The sequence below is a fragment of the Mauremys mutica genome, chromosome 10 (assembly GCF_020497125.1).
Source record: "Mauremys mutica isolate MM-2020 ecotype Southern chromosome 10, ASM2049712v1, whole genome shotgun sequence".
Classification (NCBI taxonomy): domain Eukaryota; kingdom Metazoa; phylum Chordata; order Testudines; family Geoemydidae; genus Mauremys; species Mauremys mutica.
This window is the reverse complement of record NC_059081.1, coordinates 4321813-4342074: the sequence shown is the minus strand read 5'-3', so window position 1 is coordinate 4342074 and position 20262 is coordinate 4321813. Positions and strand designations below refer to the sequence as shown.

The window sequence follows — 20262 nt, the reverse complement described above, 5'->3', positions numbered from 1 at the left end:
ACCTGAGGACTGGCTGGAGATGGGCAGGGTGGGGGCAGGGTGAGAGCTGTACCTCCCCTAAAGGCAGGGCAGAATACAGACCTAGATAGAGGAGGCTAATTTTCAAAGCTGCTGCGTGTGCTCATCAGCCCAGTGCTGTCCATTAACGGGGGCATTTTAACAAGGCCTAAGGGTGCGATTTTTCATCTGCACTCAGCATTGGCCTAACATGGCTCCTAGTGCAGTTCCACTGACGTCAATGAAAGCAGAGTTAGGAGAACATGGAGTACGTTTGAAAATCGCACTCCAGCCAAACGCCTGCCTGGGCAGCCCTTACTCATCTGAACAGTGCAGCCCTGTGGACCCTGTCGTGAGAGTAAGGGCTGCTGGATGGGGATGTTAATTGTAAATGCCCACGAGCCCTCTTGCTGCTGTGGGGTGAGGAGGGCATGCTCAATGCCACCCAATGCATAGGCACAAAACCACAGCCCATGCCCTTTCAGCGGGGAAGGGTTAGTCTGGTAGTTAATGCATAGGCCTGGCCTCAGGTTCTATGCCTGGATCTGCCACAGACAAGTTATAGGCCCTGGGTAAGTCCCTACTGCTCTCTGGGCCTCAGTTTCCCCATCAGTACAGTAGACCTAATGAAAAGCTCACTTGTTTAAGTGCTTTGGGATCTTTGGTGGGGAAGGGCGCCATCTTGTTAGCGCTGTTTCAGAGCTTGTCCAGGAGACACTAGCTCTCTCTGGGAGCTTTCCATCCCCGAGCCTGGAGCGCTGCCCTTGGGTCCCGTCTGGCCCAGCAGTCCAAAGTCACCTTGAAGCCCACTTTCCTTCCAGCTGCGTTTCCAGAGCCAAGTGCCCTGGGGTCAGCTCCTTTCTGTTTGCTGCCCCGAGTTTGGAAGCCTCATTGCCAACAAAAGCATTTCCAGTCCCTCCTGTGTCACAGCACTCAGGACTGAGGTGCCTGGAAGGGGCCTCGCATGAGGGATGGCCTGTGTTTTGTCCCTCAGTCCCGCTGCAGAAAGTGGCTCAGATTCAACTTTTAACGTGTACACAACCTCCAAGTCTTTCAGAATGAACCTCTGCCGTACGTATTGACAGCGCAGGTCACCATGGGCACCTGGGGCTGCCACACAGGGCAGGGCGTGGGCCTGCTGCCCAGGGCCCTCTCCAGGCAGGAGCAGGGAGCCAGAGAGTTGCAGGAGCAGAGAAATATTCCTTTCTCCTCTGCACAAAGACGCTAGGGCAATACGCTCCCCGTGAGACCTAGTGCAGCTGCTAAGGAAATCGGGCCCCCTAGGGTGCTACTCCCTCCTGCAGCAGAATTGGCACTAAGCTGCTGCAGGCAGGAGAGGGAGTATTCCTTTGCAGGGTGTCACCCTACTTCTTGGCCCTGCAGAAGCCTCAGGGGGATGTGGGTGGCAGTGGCTCACTTTGAGAAAGGGCAAAACATCCCTGTCCAGATCCTATCTGCTTTGTGTAGACGCTAAAGGTCCCACGCTCCTTTTTGTAAGAGCAGGGTTTGCTTGGTGCCCTTGGCCAGTGCTTATTCACCAGTGTGCTGGCTGCCATTCTCCACCCCAGAGGTGGCTGCGTTGCAGTATGTATGTGTGTGTACAGGCCCAAAGCATCTTGGGCGCTCTCAGGAGGAAAGATATATTATAGTAAAGCCAGCAGATGTTCATTAGAGATGGGCCTGAACAAAACACTCCCATCCCCAAGCATGCCTCTGGCCCGTAGTAGCTCTGTCAGGGGTCCATGTGACAGACTGGTTCCAAGCTTCTCCTCACTTGGAGGAGTCAGGATCCGTCTGTGGGGATGGATCCAGGCTGCAAACGCCAGTGTTGTTTATTATTAGTGTAAGAAGCGAAGGAGTCTGTATCCGTTTCTTACCAGGTTCTGATTTCATTCTTCAGCTGGAGGCCAGTTCTCCGACATGTGGGCTCTGAAGCAATTTGCTGTTCAGTGTCTTTTCCACCCAATAACCATTTCCATCCTGCCCTCTTCCCCTCCCGCAGTGCAAGATGTCTGTGAACGGCCAGCGAGGAGAGTGCTGGTGTGTGAACCCCATCACTGGGAAAGTGATCCAGGGAGCACCCACCATCCGCGGAGACCCCGAGTGCCACCTCTTCTACACGGCACATGAACAGGAGGAGCGGGGAGCACATGCCCTGCGCATGCAGTAGATGGACGCGTTCCTGCTCACTGGAGACAGCTCAGCCTGGCCAGAGTGCTGGATTTTACATGGGTTTCAGCATGTCTATTTATATTCTGAAAAAGACTGGCTTTGTGCATTGCCTGTGGCCCTCTTCTCTTGCCTTCAGCCTGCTGGGGAAGGACCGGGGTGCAGGGTGGGTTGCAAGGGGGGAAGGGGCAGAAATTGCTTTTCTTTGGTCTTTCGTGTAAAGTCAATGAAAGACAAAGCTTTGTCTTCTGTCAGCTCTGCCCCCACTGCAGCGTACTAGGTATTCGCGTGCTTCCAGAGTCACCTGCAGCCCACTAGCCCCACCACCGCAAAGTGATAGCATAGTGCAAGGGAAACAGGGCATAGGCGGGAGGCCCAGGTGAAAACCACGCAGCCCTGTTGAATGTAAAGTCCTGAGCTCCCCGGATGTCTCCAAAGAGCCTAGGTGATAATGCTCAAAACAAGATGGATGAAAATCTTTGCCCCCCAAGACCAAAGAATGTAAATAATGCACATCACCTCCTGCTCGAGTCCTGTCAACGTGTCCCTATTGCCAAGCTGCTGTTTCTGTTTGTCATGAAGTGGGCTGTGGTGGTGGGGTAGGAAAGGAGGGGAATTCCTGAATTTCGCAGATGGATCACGCCAGTACACAGCTCCAATCACCCTCCTCTAGGAAGGCAATGGAGAGAGAAAGGAATTGAGATGGTACAGCCAGCCCCATGCATTGTGCCTGGGACCACATCCCCAGAGATGCGGAGCACTTTCAGCTCTCATAGACTTCTCTGAGAGGGGATAGTTCCTAGTATCTCTCAGGACCGAGCCCTGAATTATAACCTAAAACTTAAAGATCCAGTCCCGGGATCTGCTGGGCAATCTCACTTCTTGGGGATAGGAACCTTACTGGTAAGGTGGGAATTAAGGGCCTGATCCTGAGAGATGCTGACCACCTGCAATTTAATTTAATTGCAAGTGCTCAGTATTTCACAGGATCAGGCCCTACATTTTTTAATTGAAGGAGCAAGAATTAAATTGCAGAGAGAGGAAGGCTCTTGCAGATTTAGGGTAACAATCCAGGGAGTCTCTCTCTCTCTCTCTCTCTTTTTCTAAATAGCAAAAACCCATCTAAAACCCGCACTTCCAAGCGGCTGCCAACGTCCCTCATATGTTGCAGGGAGCATCAGCCATTCAGCACACACCTTTTGTAAGTAAAGTGCAGTATATATATAGTGCTTTGAAAGCGCCCCTGTGCGTGCGCGCACACACACACAGATACCACCCCCCCCTCTCATAGATTAATAAACACAATTCCAGGAACTGTCGGTGATGTTGCACTGGAAGATCAGTTCCCAAGAACCGATGATGTGTCTCTGCCATTACTTTACACGTTGATTTGTTTCTGTATGAAACACACACAAGCTGAGAATAAGCCATGAGACTTTCTTTTCATACCTATGACATTTGCAGGACAATTACTAGGTCCTTATGCTTAGAGTAATCCTTGGATTTTTTAAAAAATATATTCAACGAGGAAGATAAGGCATCTCCACCGCTCGCATGTGGAAGTTGGTTCATTTCTAAGGTGATGATTAGTTGAAAGGAAAGGAGTGGGATTTAAGACAGGGCAAAGCACGTGGACTGCCCAGGGGGAGTTTGACTAGACTGTTGGAGCCCACAGTGGCTCTGCCGGACAGGCATGCTGAAGATGGACAAGTGCTTTGGAAGAGCTTTCAGGGGACAGAACGTCTGCTCGTGGGGAAATGTGCAGCAGCTCAGTGACTCGCTGGGGAAGCAACCTAAGCAGTAAAACAGCCACCATCCACTGAAGCATCTGAGTCATTTTGAGGCGCTGCTGTGTTATGTCGTATGCATCATGTGCTGCCCATAGAACTGGGAGAGAGGTTAAATCTGCACAAAATCGTTACCAGTTGAAAGGAAAGGAGAGCGTGTGTGACCTGAACTTCACTCTGCCTAACAATGGGCTTAGACTTTCCGTTCACTTCCTTGCTGTATAGTAGTTGAACTGAAACTGTGGTTGGCAAATCCGAGAACACCACTTGGGGTAGGAAGTGAGACCAGGCTGAACAGTTCTTTTGCTCTGTGAATATTTGCTGCCCAACTTAATGTACTTTCTTGTGCTCTAGTTTGCAGTTAGTTACCGGTGCCTTCAATTGGTAAATGTCACCTGCACTTGAACACACACAAAGATGATCTTAGTTACCAATAACAACTCCAGACTCTTCTTAAATGCAGATGCAGCGCTGTAATGGACAAAAGCATCAAGGAGGCAGGGAGGTGGGGAATCACACCCAGGTTTAGCGTTGTTAATATGAACAGAAAAAAAAATTCTGGAAGGGATCAAAATTTCACATGGAAACTGCAAATGACACAAAGAGAACTCCCAGCATAGGAGCTGCACTCTGAAATTAACCCCCCTACTCTTCCTGCCGTGAGATGAAATACAAAGGAGATTTTAAAAAGGAGGGGAAGGAGTCATCTTTTGTGTATGTGTGTGTGTGTGTGCACACGCGCAAAACCTAGTCGTATAAATTGGTGCTACCTGTTTTCTGTTAACATCAAAGGGGGTTTGTTCTGCTTTTCACATAAACCTAGTGAGCATCTGACCTTGTCTGCAGTTTGTACCTTTTGTTTTGTTTAGAAATCATGATGCTTTTTTCTTTCTCTTTTGGAAAAGCTGAACTGCATAAAGTTGGAATAAATTAAACGGGATGCCAAAAAAGTGTCATCTTTTCCCCCCCATCTGTTAATAGAACATATGTTTTTGCCTGGTGCATCACACACAAATACTGGCCCATTCCCTGCTTTGTCCTACAGGTATTGTAAACATGATGCAACAGGCAGCAAGGAGCCGGTGGGCATTTATGATTATTATGGGTCTCAGCTGTATATGGCGAGAACAGAGGTATAAGTTAGCCAGCCTGCCCGGTGCATTTATTCAGTGCTCATGGCTTATAGCAGTTATGCTCTCATTTTGAATAAAGAGAAGGCTTTGGCCCTCCTCGTTGCAAAGAAGATATTCCATGTACGAACCAAGTGTAACCCAAAGCAGTGAGCCTGTTGATAGCCTGAAACAACAGCTCTGAGCAGTGTGAACCTCCCTGCCACCATGGCTTTCATTGAGAGGTTAACTCCAAAGTGTACGGGTGGAATTTTAAATGGCAGCATTTATTATGTGATCATTGTAGCAGATGGCTGGGGAAGAAAGGAGGAGTGAAGGCTAGGAGGGATGGTAGTTGGGAGCTGCTGCAGGGAAGGAAATACAGACCCAAAGGAGGGGAGGAAGAAATGCAGGGAAAATAGAGGAGGCTGGGGAAGGAAGAGAAACAGGGCAGAAGCAGGATTGTCTTGGTCACAGCTAAGGACAACCACCTGTATTTCCCCTCAGTGGCCCAGCAATAGGGTGACCAGACAGCAAGTGTGAAAAATCGGGACCAGGGGTGGGGTGGAGGGTAATAGGTGCCTAATATAAGAAAAAGCCCTGCATACTGGGACTGTCCCTATAGAATTGGGACATCTGGTCACCCTACCCAGCAAGAACACCCACTTACGCATCCCGTTCCCCAGCATTGTCTTTCTGCACGGTTCCCTGCCTTCACTGTGTTATTCCCAGCAAAGACCAGCTGCCCAAGGCTGCCTGCTTGTTTTCTCTTCAGAGATGGTTAACAAGTGTGATTGCTTCAGTTGTTAGTTCCCACACAGCACTTCCTATGCAAGCCTACATTATTCTTATGGGAAAAGCATTAGAGAGGAAACATCTTAATAAAAGAACCTACACGCATGCTAATAAGCTAACCAGCGCTAACCCCAACCCTGGCATGGATTCTGGCAGGAGCAGTCCTTCAGAGCCCTACCGGGGGGATTCCTTCTTGTTATATGTTCAGCAGGGGGCTGGACTAGAAGATCTCTTGAGGTCCCTTCCAGTTCTACACTTCTATGATTCTATCACCGCTTCAGCTCACAACAAGCCCCGATCTTATGGGGGCTCCATAGGTCCAGTCCTTCCAACCCTACCCTAACAGTTGGAGGAGCCATCCATGGATCACGGTTCCTGTCCAATTGTTGGATCGGGAAGAAGACCCTGAGCTAGTTTAAAATCAGGCTATTTGTCCGAAAGCCCTTTCTTTGGGCTTGGCTACACTGGAGAGTTGCAGCGCTGGTGGAGGCTTTCCAGCGCTGCAACTTAGTAACTGTCCACACCTGCAAGGCACATCCAGCGCTGCAACTCCCTGGCTGCAGCGCTGGCTGTACACCTGGTCTGCTTGGGGTGTAATGAGTGCAGCGCTGGTGATGCAGCGCTGCTCGTCGGGTGTGGCCACACACCAGCACTGTTATTGGCCTCCAGGGTATTAGGAGATATCCCAGAATGCTTTTAACTAAATTACTCTCTTTGTTTTGTTATGCAGCCTCTCTTTGTTTTGTTGTGAACTCAGGGCTCTGGGGCTCCGGGAGCTGCTTATCTAAAAAACAAACACAGCTCCTGTTTGCTGTGATCAATCTGTAAATGAGATAACCCCTGTGAATGAGGCAGGCAGGGGGATGAGTGTTTGCTTGATGAGAGAAACAGATGCTTATCTGGTCTGCAGGCTGTTTGCAGTTAAGAGTAAGGGGTCGGGAAAATTTTCAGATTTTGCAAGGCAGGGAGCTGATACACAGTGTCGGCTCCAAAAATCCACTCTCTCTCTCTCCCCCCCCGCTCCCTGTCACACTACACCCCACCCCCTCTTTTGAAAAGCACGTTGCTGCCACTTGAATGCTGGGATAGCTGCCCATAATGCATCACTCCCCACAGCGCTGCAAATGCTGCAAATGTGGCCACACTGCAGTGCTGGTAGCTGTGAGTGTGGCCACACACCAGCGCTTTCCCTACACAGCTGTACAACCAGCGCTGTAACTCCCAGCGCTGCAACTCTCAAGTGTAGCCAAGCCCTTTGTCTGTTGGTCCCTGGTGAATCCAGTCTGAACTAGCGTATGCACCTCTCCGGGGGGTTGGGTTCAAAGGGTTGGTAACGGAACTACGTTAGTATTCCCCCTCCCTAGTAGAGGAAGTACATACAAGACCACAATAACACATACCCAATTGCATTTTTAATGCAACCCCCTCCCCCCGCCAGGTATTAACCCTAATTCAATAAGGTTTAGCTTAATTCAGTAAAGTTGATCGTAATTCCCCAAGGATATTACAGGCCTGAAGAAGAGCTCTGGGTAAGCTCAGAAGCTTGTCTCTCTTACCAGTGAAAGTTGGTCCGATAAAGGATATTACATCACCCACCTTGTCTCTCCAATATCTGGAATAACATGGCTACAACACCGCTGCGTATTACAGGATATTGGCTGTCCGTCACTGTGCTGGCCAGGGGCACATTGTCCAATGAATGATGCGGAATGTGACAACCAGAACAAATAATAGTGATACCGGCAAAAAGTTTGTTTGCTCCGTGAAGGCCCCGTGCTCCCCTGGATTGCTAGGTGCCAGCCGCCCGTTGAACATCAGTGGGCTCGCCGCTGCCATTCGTGGAGGCCTAAATGTGTCCCATATAATTAGAAATGGAAGCTGCCCTGTCCTCTGCTGTTTTAAAGGAGCGACCTTGCTTAAAAGAGAGGCTCTCTTGCCCCAGGAACTCTCTCTTTGGTTATTAATTGTCTTTGATGTCAAAGGGAGTTTTGGGTGCGCAGCACCTCAGGATGAGGGCCAGTACATATTATTTGCAGAGCACCCGAGTTCTGCTTACATAAGACACCGTGACCATCCAGGCCCACACCAGAGTCGTCAGCAGGGATCAAACTTTAAACCAAGCCTCTGTCTTATGAGTACAGTAGCAGTAGCTCGGTGCAGCTAAGTAAGGAGCGGGTGGGTAGCCTCATTGTAGCTGGCCAATTGCAGGGTCTGTGATGCAGACCCTAAACCAGTGGTTCTCAACCTATTTACCACTGTGGGCCACATCTAATTCTATGTGCATGACCCTGAGGCTGTCACATGGGCCACAGCTGTGTGCTGATTGGTCTGCAAGTGGCCCACGGGCCGCAGGTTGAGAACCACTGCCCTAAACCAATGCATTGTACTGGAGAGTTTATAGAACAAAGCAGACACCGACACTCTGAAATAACAAACAGTCCCGGTTTAACAGTGATTTGCCAGATAGCACCAGGCCATGTCAGGAACCATCTAGTTCAGGGGTAGGCAACCTATGGCACGTGTGCCAAAGCCGGCACGCAAGCTGATTTTCAGTGGCACTCACACTGCCCAGGTCCTGGCCACCGGTCCAGGGGGCTCTGCATTTTAATTTAATTTTAAATGAAGCTTCTTAAACATTTTATAAACCTTATTTACTTTACATACAATAGTTCAGTTATATATTATAGAGTTATAGAAAGAGACCGTCTAAAAACATTAATGTATGACTGGCACGCGAAACCTTAAATTAGAGTGAATAAATGAAGACTTGGCACAGCACTTCTGAAAGGTTGCTGACCCCCGAGCTAGTTATTACAGTATTTAGTCCTGCCTTGCGTGGGGGACTGGACTAGGTTACCTTGTGAGAGCCTTTCCAGTCCTATGATTCTGTGTGCGGCCTGAGTTTTCACAGTGTGTGCCAGGCGAGGCGGGGATAGGCGCTAGATGAGGGTCAGAGACAGTTTATTCCCACTCCCAAATCTCTGCTGATTGGCAAAGCAGGTGAGTGTAGGTGACCCACTCATTTCCAGCTCAGGCAGCGTTTGTGTGAGAGAGAGAGAGAGCATGCGCACGAGCGAGAGTGTGTGTGTGTGTGCGCGCGCATGCACGTACAGCTGCTGTGTTCCACATCAGAGCTGGGTGCAGCTCAGTGATGGGTGACGGTTTTGTGTGTGTGTGTGTGTGTTAATACAAATACATTATCTCCTTGTATTATTGTGAAACTGGCAAATAAACAGCCAGGACCCCCAACTGCTGAGCGTGTAGAGTCAGAGCCAGAGAAGACACATCTTCGCAACGGACATGGTTTCTTTTTAATTAATTTGCGCTTATTAGCAGCACAGCCTTTTGCCCGAGGATCTCACAGTATATGGGCCTAGCACTAATGGTGCTTTGCAACACTTTTGAGAGGAAGATGAGGAACGAAGGGGCGGGGGGGTCACCCCTGCTCAGGTGGAAGGAGGCTGTGAGCAGTGGACCGCAGGGCTGGTGCAAGGATGTTTCGCGCCCTAGGCGAAACTTCCACCTTGAGCCCTTGCTCACCTGTCCCGCGCTATTTGGCTTCTCAGGCGTTTCTGAGTCAGGGGCGCCGGAATGGGGTGACCAGATGTCCCTATTTTATAGGGACAGTCCTGATATTTGGGGCATTTTCTTCTGTAGGTGCCTATTACCCCCATCCCCCCCCGGCCCGATTTTTCACACTTGCTGTCTGGTCGCCCTATGCCGGAATGGGGGCCCACCGACTTTTCGCCATGGGGCCCCCACCCCTCCTCTCCACCCCAAGGCCCTGCCCCCCCCCAGCCAGGCTGGCAGCTGGAGCCTGGCCAGGGAGCCCAGGCAGCTCTGGGGCACCGCTGACCCTCCTGCCCTGGGCTGCTCTCGGCCTCCCCACCCCAGGCAGGTGGAGGCTCCATGGCTCCAGCTCCTGGCTTGGTGGAAGAGGCGGGCGGGGCCTCGGGCGGAAGCGGTGGGGTGGGGGTTGTCGACACGCTAATTGCACAAAACTGAACACCCCTGCCCCGCCGCTTCTCCGAGGCCCCCCCCCCACTCACTCCATCCGCCCTCCCTGCGTCGCTCCCGCTCCACCATCCTCACTCGCTCAGGGTCCCTTTTCGACCGGCTGTTTCCATTCAAAACCGGACACCTGGCAACCCTGTGGGGGCCCCCAGCTCCCCCCGCCACTTTTGGGAAGGCTCCACTGCCCCTGTTCTGAGTTCGGTCCCGTTTGGCCCGTATTCAAAATGGCTGCCCTCTCCCATTTCCCTACAGCCTTTGCAAGTGACAGCCAGCCTGCCTTAAGCAAAGATGGCCACTGGCTCCCCTTGTTTCCCAGGAGGCTGAAGCTGGCCTGCCCTGAAGGAAAATAGTGGCTCCCTGTGAAGGGCAGGCAGAGGCCAGGGGAATATAAAGAGGCAGGGAGTGAGCCTGTCGGCCAGCAGGTTCGGGGGGCTGAAGGTGGTGGTTGGGAGCAGGACAGGGAAGGTGGGGGGGGGGGGGGGCAGGAGGCAGGCCGACTGAGGGTGTGCAGGGGATAGTATGTGTGTGGGGGGGGCAGAGATGGCGCCAGTGGCACCAATTAGTGGGTGGGGGATGAACGCTCCCCCAAGATTTTCACCCTTGTGCAAAGTTCCATAGGTCACAGAGCCAGCCAGGGGGCTGTGGCCCGCCCATGTTTAAACAGGGGTCCTGCACTAAATCAGTATAGCTGCTACCGGCGTGGTCCCGCGCGTCGCACCAGCTGGCTGGTCCCAATGCCTCTGAAATGTGCAGCCGGGCCAAACAATGCTGGGACCTGGCGCCCAGAGAGCCGGGAAATCCAGCCAGAATTCGACTCCTGGCACAGATCCGAGGAGGGGCAATGTGCAGGGACCAGAACAGGGTCCCTACCATGAAGGGGGTAGGAACTGGAAACCCCCCTTCCCCCCAAAATATCTTGAAATGGTGCCACTGAGGGAGAATGTGATGGGTAGAAGGCTGGGAAGGAAAAGGGAGGGTTATACAGGGGGTGTGGGGGGGAGTGAAGCTAGTGGGCAGGAGACTGTGGGAGAGGGCCAGTGGGGCAATTGCTAGGAATGGGTACAGCAATGGCTGGCAGGGCAGCCTCCCTCACCCCCCCACCACGGGGCTAGGGGGCAGTGGCTGCCCCACAAGATGAAGGAATGAGAAGGTGTCAAAGATCCGTGCGAGTGAAAAAATCTCATGATTTGGGGGAGTCCTGACGCTCACGTTTTGCATGCTCAGGGCTGGTGACACTGCACACATAAATGCACGCACGCACGCACGCACCAGGGCCGGTGCAAGGATGTGTCGCGCCCTAGGCGAAACGTCCACCTTGCGCCCTCCCCCGTCCCTGAGCCCCTGCCCTGAGGCGCCCCCCTCCCCTGCGGCAGCTCCCCCCCTCTGCCCTGAGGCACCGCCCCCCCCCCACGGCAGCTCCCCCCCCTCCGCCCTGAGGCACCTCCCCCCCCACGGCAGCTCCCCCCCCACACCCTGTGGCACCAATCAGCTTAGGCGCCACAAGCCTGGGAGGCGGGAGAAGTGAAGCAGCCACGGTGTGCTCGGGGAGGAGGTGGGGCAGGGGTGAGCTGGAGTGGGGAGTTCCCCACGTGCCGCCACTCCCCTGCCTTACTTGCTGCAGGCAGCCCTCCCCGCGCTCCCCTTCCCAGCTCCCTCTGCCTAAATGCCGGCGGCGACCGGGGCAGCCAAAGATCTGGCCGCTGCGGTCGCTGCCGAAGAAAATGCCGCCCCCCTCCGCCCCCCCAAAATCCTAGTGCCCTAGGCGACCGCCTAGGTTACCTAAATGGTTGCACCGGCCCTGACTGGCACACGTGTGCACACATACACGTGCGTGTACACACACTCGTGCATGTATGTATCAGCGCTCTGTAGTGCATTTACAAATGAAAATACAGCCTGGCCCAATAACCGGGGGCGGCGGGCATGGGAAACGCGCGCCCACCCAGACCTGAGGAAAAAGGATCTAAGCTGGCGCTGAGCAGCAACCTCAGCCTTTCTCTGCCCTCTGCAGCTGCATCAGTCCCTGACCCCTAATGTGTTAATAGCCCAGCTGGCTCTGGTTGCCAGGGGCCGTGGTGGGGAGATGCTGGGCACAGCCGCCCCTGCTCCCTGTATGGGCCATTGCACATTGGCTCCTCTGGGCTGCCTGCATGATGGCGTTTCCTAAACAAAGGAGGGATACGTGTGTGAGTGAGCGAGCGAGCGAGAGGCACTGCTGGAGGTCTGATGAGGCCTGGGCCGGAGCAAGCCAAAGGTGCAGGGGAATGTGTGTGCTGGTCAACCCCAAGAGATGGCCTCATCCCCGAAGCCCAAGGGAGAGGGAGAGACAAAGTCAGGTGCAGATCCCCTCCATCCTGCTGCACCAAGGGGCACCACCCTGCCCGGGGAAGGGGGGGGGGATGCATCCTGCTGGGTGGTGGTGTGTGTGGGGGGGGGTTCTGTGTGGGCTGCAGGGGAGCCAGCGGGGTCTGGTCACTGCTCAATGCCACCTTGGGACCAGTGTCCATGCGCCTGGCCCTGCAGCGGAGTGACAGTGACACACCACCACCACCCGGTGGCAGAGAGTCAGTACTGCAGCCTCCCAGCCGCATCCTGGGGAAACTGAAAACTTGGGCCTGCTGTTTGGGCTTTGTGTCTGGCCATGTCTTGGTCTTGTCTGTTCAGGTGTGGCTGCTGGAAGGGCGGCGTCCTGCAGCCCAAGCAAGGTGAGGCCCATACAGCGATCACACAGCATGAACAGGTGGTGCCATTTGACGCCCACGGGCGGTACAGCTGGAGGGCCATAAATATGGTTGGCAGCCCACACCCCCCTCCCAAAAGCTGTGTAAAGACCAGACCTTCTTCACAGCAACTGGGTCCTTGGAAAGGCGAGATTATTCCCTGGATGTGTGCAGTGTGACTTAGTCTGTTTTTAATGGCACTTTCAATGAGGCTTCACCCTTTTGGATCTAGAATATGCTCTTGCTTGGGCATCCTCCCTGAGCCAGACTGCATCTGCAAACCATGGCAGGATGTGCTGCTCCTGTAGCCCATGAGGCAGCGTTCCCATGGCTGCATGTGTGCAGTTAGTGGCTTGCCTCAGGGTGTTGGGCTGGGGCTGCGGGGGGGCATGTGACCCCACAAAACTCTGCCTAACTCACGTAGCTAAGGCACAGTCTTGCCTCACGCTCTGTAGGCCGTGCTGCTCTAACAGGGACAGTGTGGTGCAGCTGCTTCATTAGCACGTGCGACACCCCAGGCGCTCACTGTGTTTTTGGCACACGAGTCCGTGAGTTCTATTCCCCGTGCTGCGCGGACTGCCAGCGCACCTCTGTGCACCCGGCTTGGGCTTGATTGTTAGCGCCTGGCAGCGTTTCCTGTGTGGGAAACACAAGGCCTTGTGTGGCCAGACCCATTGACCTCTGGTGACACTGGCCTGATACGCTGCCATGGTTTTCATCCCGTTAGGATAAGGCGTCTCTCCTCTCAGCCGCCTCACAGGAGTAATTTAAAACTAGCCTGGCCCAAGCACTGGAGAACAATCCTGCACTCCCATCAGTTCCCTTGGCCTCAGCCACAGGCACAGAACCCCTGGGCTCTGATCTAAGCCCTGACACTGACTTTGGCTAGCTCTGTTGGCCACTCTGTGCCTGAGTTTCTCCTTTGGGAAACTGGGGCGCGTGATTTGGTCGTTGCAGTCTGTGAAGGGCTGTGGAGATATAACAGCTCAGGGGGCCTTATCAGGATGTGCGGAGATTGTTATGAAGCGCTGCCTAAGGGCCCAACGTGGCATAGCCATGAATGAAAAGCCCCTCCCCACCTGCCCCCTCAATATTTCCTGCCTACTTTACAAATGGGGAAGGTAGGGCACAGAGCCACCAAAGGTCAAATTTGAATGCTTAAAGTTAGGCACCTAACGCAGCAGCCGGCTTTCCACTTGGATGCCTAACGTGAGGACCCTAAGTTGGAACATTTTGGCCTGTGGGAGGCGCCCAGCAAGAGGCAGGAGAGTCAGGAATCGTGCCCTGGTCACATGTGGGGTATGAGGGAGCGGTGCTGCCCTCTAGTGAAAGGCTTTTGCATCTGCTAAAACACTGCCACAGACTGCAAGGGCTATCGTCCAGGGAGAGAGGCACGTGGGTTTTGGATGTGCGCTCGCTCTAGTAAGCAGCCAGCCCATTCTCCCCAGCAGGACGGCCTTCCGCTCATCGGGAAATGGACCAGTTTCCAAACTAACCAGGAATCAGCCTTGTGAGAGCTTTTAGCAACGTCCAGCGGTGTCACAGGAATTGCTAGCATGGAGCCCCGTGTCCTGTCTTTGACAGCAGCCACTAACAAAAGCTTCAGAGGAAGACGCAGGAACCCCTGCAACTATGGGAGGAATGGCCTGGCCTAACCCCTTAAATAGTTAGAATGGCTAAAGCCTGAAGCGTGGAGCATTATAAGCTCCTCTCATCCTTTACCATAGTGACGCTGCTTCCAAGACATTGTAGCATGCGCTGTTCATGCTCATCCCTCCCTCCCAGATGCAGATATCCACCAGGGCGTAGTCCCGCGCTAACTGAATGCATAACTTTATTAAATAAATGCTTTGCCATGAGAAAAGACAAAGATCAAAGAGTAACATAAATTATACGTTGAATAAATAGTATACAGCAATCTTCACTTTTTAATAAAACGTGAGATTTGTTTTTTAAAAGTACAAAACAGAGCATTAAGCTCCTCATCCGTTGTCAGTTTTTCACAAACTGCTTTTTTTTTTTTCCCCACCAGTACGATTATCTATATGTCTTTTTTACTGGAAAAACAATAACAAAAACAAAAACAAAACAGAGCTACTGTATGTATGTAAAGCTATAAAAAGCTACCGTAAAATGTGTAGTGAGTATTGCTTAAAGATTAAAAACCAGGCAGGAATCTCGGAATCTGGTGTGTTAACAACTGTACTATAATGGTAGATAACTGCATTGTGGACGGGCCGTATCAAGGCCGGCGTGGCGAGGGGGGCCAGAGGCAGTGCAGTGCACTGGACGACGAGCCAAGGTGCTGGTACGGGGAGGGCTGGAGTCAGGGGGAATTGTTGCTTGTTTAAATAGACACACTCCATTAGGGAAAAAACAACCGAAAGAGAGAGTGGAAAATAGTGCAAAATGCTCTTGTACTAGTGGTTTTAAAGTAAGACTGCCTGCCTGCTGCAGCCCAGAGGTGGAATAACCCCGCTCACCACCATGCCCTTGCCTTGCTTTCAATCTGAACCCTATTAGATCCCCTTCCTCCCCACCCCCCCACTTGTTTCATTGGCACAGACTTAGGCTAGAAGAAACTTGAAAGGTGAAATGTGCCTCAGAGCCCCCTGGGGATTAAGCCGTTACTGGCGGGAGTCTTCCCGTCTGCGCGATCCACCATTAAAAAACACCCCAAACCGCTCCCCCAAAGCAAACTCCTTTCCTGGGGCAGGGTCACCATTTCCCGGGACATGGCGCGATCCCGCTTAGCAAATCTTAGTGCAGTTTTGAAACAGTCCCGGCCCTGGGGAGTATTGACAGCCCTTCTGTGCAGCTGGGCGTCCTCCTCTCTCCGGGCTCAGCCCCGGGCTCCTCCAAAAGGGACCATGCGGCTGTGAGCAATGATGGCAGAGACCCACAGCTCCGTGGGGGCGAAGCACCTGAGGGGCTGTGTCTCCACTGGGTTCCCGGTCCCTGGGCTGGCCCACTCAGGCTCTCGTTGTGGGGGAAGGGATCCCTGCGCTGATCCCTAGTGGGGGGGGATTGCACCGCCCCACCCCAGTCACTGTGTGCTTGCTGGGGTCCCAGGCGGCCTTGGGAAAGCCTCAATCTGCTCCAGCCTCAATCCCCTTTCCAGGCCCTCACTGAGTGACGGCAGGTCGCAGAATGCAGGCTGATGGGCAGCTTTAATGCCTTGGGGGCGGGGGGAGGGCGCTGGGATGCCACTGGCAGCCGTAACATGGGGCAATGGCTGGCTGTGCCTCCCGCCAGGGCTGAACTCACAGACACACGGGATCACTTCAGCAGGCGGGGGGGGAAACTGAGGCAGAAGAGTACTAGCTTTCGGCCAGCTGTAGCACCCCCAGTTAGCGCCAACCCCCAGAGCCACTCAGGCTGGGGGAACACGCAAACGGTGGCCCGGGGTTGTTCCTCCCACCAGAACTGCCGTGGCCGCCCAGTACAAAGGAGGGGGGGGCTGCCATTCAGGGTTGGGGCAGCAGCCAATGGGACAGGGGGCAACGCTCAGCTGAGAGTCGTCTTGCGGCCACCCGGCCTTTAGCTTGGCGAGCCAGGGCTTTTCCTAGGCTGCTGACCCAGGCCCAGCATTTCGCTCCTTCCCCCTCCTTCCCCCAGGGTGTGTACAGTGGGGGGACCCCACCGGAGCCACAGAGACAGTCCTTTTCTCACCCCCCCACTGTAAACGCCGCCGAGAGCCCAGAAGTGAGGACCAAGTTCTCCCCCCAGTAAAAGCAAAGGGATCCGTGCTACTGACTGCAATGGCCTGGGGCTCGACCCTGGGGTAGCCGAGAGCCACATTTAGACTCACCTTTGCCCCATCAATAAAGGGTCTCAGGGTGCGAGCTATAAGGAACAGTTGGGAGGTGACACCCCCGCCCCCACAGCCAGTAGCCGCCATCCCTAGCCGAGTGCAGACACGGCGAGACCCCAGCCCGGCCCTGCCCGAACAGGCTTTCGTAGCTTTCAAGTTTCGGGGACTGAACCCGCAGCAAGACAAACGAACAAGCAAGGGCGAGAAGGGAGGAAGGTGGGTACTGGCCTAAAAGAGTCAGGACTTGGGGGTCACTTGGGGAGGGCGCGTGGCAGAGGGACTGGCCAAGCCAGGGTGATGGGGGCGCTGCCTCCCCATGCGAGAGCTTTGCTGGTCCAGTCCGTCCCTCTTCGGGGTGCACATGGCCCCTGTGCTCTTCTCTGCCAGCTCCCCCATTCTCCAAGGCTGTGGCTCGCCTATAATGCACACAGTGACCTCCGGAGCAAGCTGGGATCACCCCGGGTCTGCTCCTGGGGGCGGGGAGCAGAGCCGGACCAGGCTATAAGTGTGACTTTGGCAAACCTCCCCTCTTCTTTCCCTTTCCAATGGACTGACCCAGCCCACCAACGCCAAACGCCTTGAAACGCTGACCTGTTCGGGCTCCCCGGCTGGACTCGGCCATAACAGCATGTGCTCATCTGTCCCTTCAAGTAGCCCAGAGCTTCCAGGACAAGCTGGAGAGATGCCCAGGGCTGCTGGGTGGCCTGGCTTTGATGCCTCATGGGGTGGGAGTGGGTCCCAATGGCTGCGCTATCCGTGGCCATGCGTGGAATAAATCCCTGCCTCCTGTAACTCCACTGAGTACCCTGGGGGTGGCCCTGTGTCCCCCGCACGCGTCTGGCTGGCAGCCTGGTAGACGCGAGCAGGGCGAGGGAAAAGTGTCGTGAGCTTTCTGCACCTCCCTGCACTAGAGCTAGGGCTGGTGTGTGTGTGGGGTGGGGGGGTGAGGGGAGTCCATGGACCGTCCTGAGAACCAGGTGTGGGTGGGCAGAGAGGGGACACATCTGATCCGGCGAGATCCCACCGGACGGAGACCCACGGACCGGCGCAGCCAGCCTTGCCCTGGGAAATGGCGCCACCTGGTGACAGGAGAAAGGCATTCGGGGTGGTTTCCGCTCTCCAATCACTGCCAGTTTCTCAGCCTAAGTCTCTGCTTCCCTCACCTGGGCCTGGTTCCCAGTTACACTGCGGCCCCTCTGCACAATGCTAGGCGCTGCGTCTCCAGCTGGCCGCGGGAGGAAGGGTGGCCAGAGCACACGGCACTGGGGCCAGAGCGTAAGCCAGAGCAGCCCTGAGGCTGCCCTACCTGACCCTGGGGGCTGCCCCGCCCCAGAATACAAGGCACCCTCTGCCCCGAGCACGTGCCTGGGGAACTGAGAATCAGGCTCCGTGAGCACGGCATGCTCTGGTGTTGGGAGCACGGCGTCACAGCACGGACAGGGGGCACTGACACACACAGACTCCCTGCCAGTCTCCCCCGGGGCAAAACCCTCTGCTCCGCTCAGCAAAACCGGCAGGGCAACCACTCCCCCCACCACTGCCCAAAGCCTGGCGGGGGAGGGAGGCACTGCCCAGCCCCCGCAATGCCAGGCTCATGCTCCTCTGGGAAGGTCGAGGAAGAAACCCCACAAGTTCTGGTCACGCAGTAGCCAGTCTAGCTCGGGGAGATTCCTTGGTTCCCTTTGATCTGCGCTAGTGTGTTGTGGGTGTCACGCTGGCTTTCCTGAGGATCAGCCCACAGCAAGGCCCGTCCCGGCTGGCACAGGGAAGAAACCATCTCGCTCTTCGTATCTCTAATTAGCACGCCGCCTGAGCCAGTCGTAGCCTCTGCCAGGATGGGGTGGGGCCTAGCTCTTTCGGTGGGCGCGTCCGCACAGTCGGCGACATAGCAATGGATAGCGACAGCTTGAGCACCGGTAGTTCGCCAAAGCAGGGAGTCAGCCAAACGCCCCGTCCTCTTTGCTGCGGAGTCTCGTTGGGAGCGACCTTAACAAAGACCCTTGTCGTGGTGAAAGTAGGGGGGGAAAAAACGGTCCCAAGAGTTAAAAAATACACAAGTCCAAAAGGCTGCAGCGATCTGGCCACGCCTGAAGATGCCGCTTGAGTTGGTCAGATCAGTGGCTTCCGTGGTGTGAGTCACGACAGCTGACGCGCTGGCCAAACAGTCCTGGCCAAGTTACGGCACTGATCCCACAATAAGCTCTGCCGGGGCCTAGGCGTCTCTGGAGCTCCTTGCAGGGGGAGAGACTTGACGTTTGTATCTCACCATTGCAATAGAAGAAGAGAGAGGTTTGCATTTGGGCAAACGATTCTTCTGATGGGCAAGGACAATAGCATTCGGTTTTCCCATCCTGGCAGAGGGTGGTAAAGATTTTTGAGCCCGATCCCACAGTCATTTAAGCACAGCTGCCTGTGGGACTGCATCCATGAGTAGAGTTATACACATGCTAAATTGTTTGCAGGATTGGGTGGGTGGGTGGGGGGCCCTTCTGCCTGAATTTGGGCGCTGATTTTCCAAACACTTGACCTTGTGCAGGATTTTAAGCCTGGGGAAAGGCCCATTCATGTCTACAGGACATAAGAACGGCCAGACTGGGTCAGACCAAAGGTGACTGGTTATCTTTTGGCTGCTTTTTTTAAAGGAGCCACCACTATTTTTTGCCGGCAGGAGCTGTTATCCCCTGACTAAAGAAACGCAAACCCATTTCCAACAATGTTCTAGACCCCGACTGCCCAGAAAGCTGTGCATCTCTCTCTCTAGAGATATCAATCAAAGGACTTCTAGCGCCAGTGGAGGGTCAACATTCGCTCTGGCAGTGCCAAACAAACCACTCAAACGCAAGGGCTGAGCGGCGGACATGCGCCTCATCGTGGGGCTTTGTCTGGTTTCGCTGGAGACCGTTTAGAAAGTTGCTGGCTAGTCTAAAAACCAAAACAAACAAAAAAAGACACCCCCCCCCGCCAATATCAACAAACCAAACCAAACCCACAATAGAAAAGCCCCCAAGTCGATGCCTACGTTGGCGCTGGCTGCGTCCCTGCATGGGGAGTCGAGAGCAGTTTTGGGGGCGGTCTGTACTGGGAAGGCGGCGCCGGTTTGACTTCTGCTTTCCTCTTCTCCGTTCGCCGCCGCCGCCGCCGAGCTGGCGAGGACGAGCTGCAGATTCCGAGGTCCTCAATTTCTTCCGTTTTTCGAAATGAGATGAAAGGGTTCGGAGTCCCGGGGCGTGGGGAGGCGTGGGGGCAGGGGGCGGGGGGACGGCGCAGGCCCTTCACTCGGTGACGCCGCTGTCGAAGCTGTGACACTGCAGGTCGCCCGCCACGTAATTGGTCCCCGGCAGCTTCAGTCCGTACTTGTCCACGCACCAGCACAGCCCGCGCTTCCGCCCCCGGGACGGCTTGCACTGGGGAGGCGAGGAGAGACGCAAAGGGAGGTCAGTGGCAGGCGCGTCACGGGGAAGTAACGGCGCAGGGAGCAGTGCCCAGGTCTCAGTGCCGCGTGGCTGCAAGCCGGGAACGAGACGCAGCCGTCACGTCTAATGGGGGCGCGACCTGGCATGAGTCCGCGACCTTGCCACAGGCTAGCCCCATGGCTCAGGCACTGTGCAGGACTCAGGAGAGAGCAGGGTTCGGTTCCTGGCTCTGTGCGACCTTGGCCAAGTCAGCTCAACTCTCTGGGCCTCAGTTCCCACTCTGTGAAATGGGATCAAGAATCCTTCCTTCCTCCCACCCTTTGCCTCGCTTCTCCAGGTGGAGCACGTGCTCTGTCTCTTGCTCTCAGTGCGCAGCATGCCTAGCACAATGGACCCCCAACCCACCAGGGCCTCCAGGTGCTACTGCTAACAAATGATTCAGGG

The 20262-nt window shown here is 54.6% G+C and overlaps 2 protein-coding genes across 2 annotated transcripts in view; one reads left to right on the top strand and one right to left on the bottom strand.

Moving 5' to 3' along the window:
- Nucleotides 1–4903, top strand: part of IGFBP2 (insulin like growth factor binding protein 2) — a 96253-nt gene extending 91350 nt beyond the window's left edge. The window contains exon 4 of the mRNA XM_045032316.1: nucleotides 2000–4903. Within this exon, the coding sequence (XP_044888251.1) occupies nucleotides 2000–2167 (168 nt within the window). The 3' untranslated portion in view covers nucleotides 2168–4903. The remainder of the gene's footprint in view (nucleotides 1–1999) is intronic.
- Nucleotides 4904–14408: 9505 nt separating this feature from the next.
- Nucleotides 14409–20262, bottom strand: part of IGFBP5 (insulin like growth factor binding protein 5) — a 29730-nt gene continuing 23876 nt past the window's right edge. The window contains exon 4 of the mRNA XM_045032064.1: nucleotides 14409–19809. Within this exon, the coding sequence (XP_044887999.1) occupies nucleotides 19678–19809 (132 nt within the window). The 3' untranslated portion in view covers nucleotides 14409–19677. The remainder of the gene's footprint in view (nucleotides 19810–20262) is intronic.